We start from the raw sequence: 5,979 nt of genomic DNA on the forward strand, positions 1-5,979 counted from the left end.
GGCTGCTCCGGCGTGATATGCATGAAACTCGAGTGTCCTTTCCCGCCGCCGTTCGGCGGTGTACGCGGGCTCGACGACCCGCTTATGCGGGAAGAAGATGGGGAGGCCGCTGGGGGAGTGCCGATCGGGTTGTGCACACGGCGCCACGACGCTGAAGACGAGAGCCCGACGTGGCCATCTGCAGAGCCTGAGGCGCCGTGCGGAGGGGCTTGCAGGGCCGACAGGCGCGCGCGCTCCGCCTCGCGGGGCGTACTCGCACTGTGCGTCGCACAGCGCGCGAGGCTAAGTGAACCGGGCAAGGGTGCCTGCCTTGTCGTCGGTGGGACGGGTGGTGAAGGCGGCAGGGGAGGAAGAGGCGGTAGGGGAGGCGCGATGGATCGGTGCTGCCGCAGGATGGGCTGCGCGGGCTCGTAGCGGACAGGACGACGGATGAACGGTGTGCTGCGCGCTTTCCGCAGAGGTGATTCCGGACGCTCTGGCTCTAGTGAAGGATGGGTTTGGATACCCGGGAGCGATACTCAGCCGAGGGAGTGCGAGCGTGCCCCGAGGCGGACCCAGAAGCAGAGGAGGCGGAGGTGGTCACATTGGAGTACGCGGATGCGGATGACGCCGCGGTGCTGGAGGACGTTCGCAGGTTGTTCGGGCTGGTTGACTGGGGCTTCGGACCCCCACCCATGAGTGGACTTGCGAAGGATTGCCAACCCGATGTTAACGGGTTAGACAACGAGCTTGACCGCCGCCTATGACCCTTCCCGTGACTGTGGTGAACCCGCCGCGTCTTCTCGAAGTCGAACTCTGGCAAGAGCTCAATCGACGGCGGAGCGAGAGGCGAGGACGCGGAGGGCGTGCGAGGACTGGAAGCCGTCATGGATGAGGCGATGCTAGGGCTGGAGCCAGGGAAATCGACGCGCTCATCATTCGCCGGGCTCAGGCACCGAAGCAGTCGCTCCAGGCGGGCTTCTGCATCGCTGTCGACCTCTGGAAAGCTGAGATCTGCTACATCAGTGATTGGGGAATGCACATCTGACAATGGTGAAGTGGCGTCTGTCGTGTCGGAATTAGTGGGCGGCGGAGAGACGTCCTCGGGAATGAGTCCCTTTAACAGCACTTCTTGAACGAGGTCGCGCCCACTCCCCTCGCTGTCCTCCATGTCCTCCATGTCCTCCTCGTCATCGTCAAAGAAGTAGGCGTACCTGGGCGCGTCTGGTGTAGGCCCAAAGCCTTCCAACTTTGCCATACTCAACTCCAGCCGCGCCATACTTTCCTCGGGATCGAATGTCGTCATCAGATTGTCCCCAAGGCCTCCATTCGCATAGACGTGTGGACTCCGCGCGGTCCTGAGGAAGGGCGGGGTAGGAGGCAGCGGTAGGTCGGGTGGCGCGTCACGTTCGAGGGCGGACAACGAGAGCGGGAACTCGGGCGCGGTCTTCGGAGGTGAAGGAAAGGCAGCGGCAAGCTCATGCATGGAGGAACTACAGAGCCCGGGAGTGTTCCCAGGTGAAGAACTCGTCGCCTCCCAGGAGAAGTCCTCGTCGTCCAGGAAGTCATCATAATCATCCCCGAGCATCTGTCGCTGCTCGGGCGACGATACCTCGACCTCACGTCTCTGCTCCGGCGACTTTTCCTTGCCATCCGGGGACATATCTTCTGGTTGGGTGAGCGTACGACGCAAGACCTCCGAGAACTGCGCGTGCGAATGAAAGTGGACCGCGCGCCGCCGCTGTGCGCGCTCCTCGCGTGACATGTCCGCCTGAGGTGACGGTGCCGACGCGAGCTTCTCCAGGTCAACGAGCCCGAGCCCAGTCGGTACGCTGGGTCGCGCTCTGAGGTGGCTCCGGCGCTCCGATGAGCGGGTGGGTGATCCGATGGGCAGACGAGCGGGACTGCCGCCTGACGAGGGCGACGACGATGTGATGGTACGCGAGCGGACGGGTGTGGAGAAGCGAACACCCTCGTAAGACAGAGAACCGCAAGAGTAGAGACTGTGGGCCCGGTTCCCCTGCTGAGGCGGCGTCGCGGGTGGACGAGTGGTCAGCGGGCGCAAGGCTTCCGACGGCCGCGAGGCGAGAGGACTGCCCAGATGGCGCAAATCATTAGGGGCTAGACGGCTCGCCTGGAGGGTACCCATGGGGGACGCAGAGTGGCGTGCCTCGTGCAATAGGGGCATGGGGAGAGAAGATGTAGGATGGGCAGAAGGAGGGCACCAGGACCCGAGTCGAACATGCCCAAGGATCCGGGTGTGGTCACTCTGCCCCACTGCGTCGATCGAAGGCCAGATCGGGCATGATAGCAGCGCTACCGCCGTCACACTGTCTTGCATGCATAAGGACGTCCGTCCCTTCAAGACGCGCCCGACGGGTGCACGTCAGGCGCGTCGGCTGCTGCGGCCGTCGGTGATGAACCTGTAACGTGGCTATATTGCACCTTTCGAGCAGACTCACCTACGAACAGGAGTAGAAAGGCGAGACGGGCTAGCTGGCGGCATGTCAGACCGGCCGATCGCCCAGCGGCACGGTTCAACAGATCGCCACCATGTTCTGTCCCTTGCACGTCTGGCATAAGCAGAGCTGGCTCGAGCCGAGCCGCGATCACCCTACCGTACCGTCCAACATCGATGCGGTCGCCGTCAGCGGAACCCGCAGTGAGAAGATGGTTGCGAAAGATCATGGCCGTCCAAGTTGATCCCGACCCGGGACGTTCCTCAGCCACAAGTGGCGCGTGAGTGCTTCTCGCCTAATATGGAAACCTCCTCAAAGGCACAGGTCAGGCGCTCAAGCGCTCTTGCAGGTTGCCTGTACCTGGAAGAGCCCGAGTCTCTGGATATGGCCCTCCTCGATGATAGCTTTTCTGCCGGAAAGCACCCTGGATCTGGAAGAGGCATTCATCCTCTGAATTAATTTTCTTCGGCTGCGTCACTTTAATTGTCGAGGCGGGACCGTTTGAATTCGAACGAGACTGTCGTTAATCCGGGCCGTTTGATGACATGCTGGCATAGGTACGTCTCGTACTAAGGCCCATAGGTAGTATGCCAAGTCCAGCATGTCATTTGCGCAAGCTGAGACCTGGCTAAGCTGCATGCTGGTGAGTATATGCGTCCTTCGAGTTGTCGATGTCGTCTCATTCCTTTTAGGGCCGGGAAAGCAGCAGCAGCACTGTGTTCAAGCACAACGATTTCCGAGGTCCTAATAATTCGCACGACCAGGCTGCAGCTGCACATCAAAGTGCTTACACTGAGACTACCAGTACAGCAGCAAACTACTAGTAGTCAAGTCCACGACTGTCAGGAACTGATAGCAGCGGTCTTCAGACGCTTGACATGCAAGAGTTGTCATGGGACCCACCCACCCAGGATCATTGACCACCGGCTGCCGGGGAATGAGCTTATGGTCAACCTTGCACACCGACGACTTGAACATCTCTGGCGGTGTACTCGTCGGCTTCGACATTCACTAAACGTCATGTAAGTGCCTATCATCGTCACTAACACGCAGCCATGCTCACCTGATCGAGGGCACCCGTCATAACTACCCGGTTCCCAACAGTTTTGGGTGGTGGGAACAGATGCCGCGTCGGTGACGAAGGCCAGAAGCAGAGGAGCAAGGAACATGAGGTGCTTGGTGTACATGGTACGAGGCCTGCGTTCGAGACTTGGTTGGGCAGTCCCACCAGCGATGCAGCCTATTTATGCACTGACTTTCGCCCGAGTTCTCCGGGAGAGTCTTCACATCGACAGTCAGTTCAAGTTCACGCGACGTATGCTCAAACTCGTCGGAGAGATGCAGTTCGGGTTGCACTCGGCGAAGTGCAATACGATACAGTATCACCGCGGGTGCGCACTGAAGGTCTGAAGAATTGAGAGGCTCTGCTGAGGGTTTGGACTAGGCTGCCATGAGGTTGCCTCGGAATCCGTTCGGTCTTGGCTCGGTGCTGGGGTGATTGTACGCGAGTATGGATATTTGAATGCTCTGCATCGTTGTACAGCTGAGGTGCCAGTGATTGATGCACAGACTGAGACAAGGATCTCAATGTGTCGAACGCACGTACACGTTTGACGCTGTATGACTATAGAGTCGTTGAGTATTTGTTGAAGCACTCATTGCATAAGTAGTTTGATTGCCTGCAGTGACATCTTATGAGAGGTTGTACTCGCGCTGCCAGTGGTGGTGACCGTACTATGATACAAATTCATCGCCATTACGCATGTCATGAACTTGTGACTTGCGCCACATAGCGTGACATGCGGCCCGTGCCGTCGCGGCGTGGGCGTAAAATAAGCTACTTACATACAGTCAGTGGCAACCGCGCTCGAGTCCCTGCCGCCGCTGCGCTCGTTTGTCTACCTTCCTCAGACTCTTCGCATCCGACTCGGGGTCTGGCATAGCCCATGTCTTCGACGGTACCCGCATCATTCGCAAGGTCGACACTGTCATGGCACGCTTACCTCTCGAAATCATCGAATATATCATCGACCATCTGTATGGCGATGCAGCGACCCTCGGGGCCTGTGCGCTGATCTGCCGGGCATTGGTCCCCTCGTCCAGTGTCCATCGCTTTCGTGCAGTTCGAATCGACGCTGATGCTCGGGGAGCTGCGCGACTACGCAATCTACTCGCTACCTCAGGACACCTGAACCTATTGATCCGAATCCTTGAGCTCGTCCAAGACCACAGCATGCCCCTTCGCGAGCTGTTTTCCCTCCCGAGGCTACAAAACGTGGTCGAGCTCAGAATTACCGGACTCGGATTGACCACAGAGGCCATCGATTCACTGCGTACCCTGGACCTCCCGTCGCTCAAACGACTACGCGTACGCAATTGTCAAGTCTTACAATTTCGCCACCTTAGATCCATATTGTCATTCTTCCCCTCTATCAATACGCTGGCGATCCAGGATAACCTCATTTGGCCTCGAAGTGGCTTCCCGTCATCCCCATCAACACTACATACCCTGGATTTGTCGCACGACATCCATACCCTTAGAGTCGTCTTGAGTAGCATGCCCACTCTGGTGTGCAACAACATGCTTTGCGCTTACGGTCCCGCGGGTCTGCGGCACCTTGATATGGCGGTCAATTGGCTAGCATTAACGAGTACGCACTCTCGTAGTCACTTCATCTGCACCTCTCTGACGGACCAGCAGGATGGCACCGGGACCCACAAATTTCCTTGGCCGTATGCTCAAAGCTGCAGACCTTCACGCTGCGCTGCGTCATCGACTCGCAGTGCCGGCCCGGAAATCCTCATCTGTTTAAGGTCTGCGAACTGCTCGCGCAGCTCGTTACCTCTTCATTGACGACAATTACACTGTTCTTTCACGTGTCGACCTCACACGACAAACCTCGCCGCTCTGTACAGTGGGTACAGCTGCGCGCTCTGGATTGGAGGAGTATAGAGGCGCGACTCTCCGAGCCGAAGTTCGCAGGGGTGTCGAAGTTCATTGCCAACGGTAAAGGCAGCGAGTTGCCGTGGCAAGCATTCCTCGATAACAAGTTTCCCGAACTGAATGGCCGCGAGCTTTTGATAGACTGGGACCTTCAGTAGGTTTGATCACTACAATGTGTCGCGGCGCCTACTCCTACGGTACTAAGTAAAAAAACTTACATTGCAATGGTACATCCTACTCCGAAGATGAACATTGCGCATTGCGTAGAGATGCGCGGATTCGAGGTTTGGGCCATTTGTCTTCCTCTCAGCTTGCGAAGACGGCACAATATAAAAGGTTGACTGCGACGACGAGATCGTGACATCAATGTGATGCATACGATACCGTTTGTATGGCCCGGCGTGCATGTAGTTCAGGCCGTACGCTGCGGATGTAGTCCTCGAGGACCGCCGGCTCGCCTTCGCCCTCCAGAACCAGTTTACACGATGCAGGTAGCTTGGCCTGCATGAACATATCGCTGATGCCAGCCCAGTTCAGTGTCTGCAGCTCGTCGAAACGCACTCTGCGAGCGATGCTGTCGATATTTGCGTCTTTCAT

General features: G+C 57.9%; 1 protein-coding gene across 1 annotated transcript; it reads left to right on the plus strand.

Moving 5' to 3' along the window:
- Positions 1-4,288: 4,288 nt before the first annotated feature.
- B0H18DRAFT_510996 (uncharacterized protein) lies at positions 4,289-5,700 on the plus strand. The gene is made up of 2 exons (XM_048038370.1): positions 4,289-5,089; positions 5,140-5,700. Exons 1-2 carry the CDS (start codon positions 4,429-4,431, stop codon positions 5,538-5,540), a joined length of 1,062 nt encoding a protein of 353 aa, XP_047884435.1. The 5' UTR covers positions 4,289-4,428; the 3' UTR covers positions 5,541-5,700.
- Positions 5,701-5,979: the final 279 nt, after the last annotated feature.

The sequence above is a fragment of the Fomitopsis serialis genome (genome assembly GCF_022376445.1).
Source record: "Fomitopsis serialis strain Sig1Antser10 chromosome Unknown B0H18scaffold_528, whole genome shotgun sequence".
NCBI lineage: Eukaryota > Fungi > Basidiomycota > Agaricomycetes > Polyporales > Fomitopsidaceae > Fomitopsis > Fomitopsis serialis.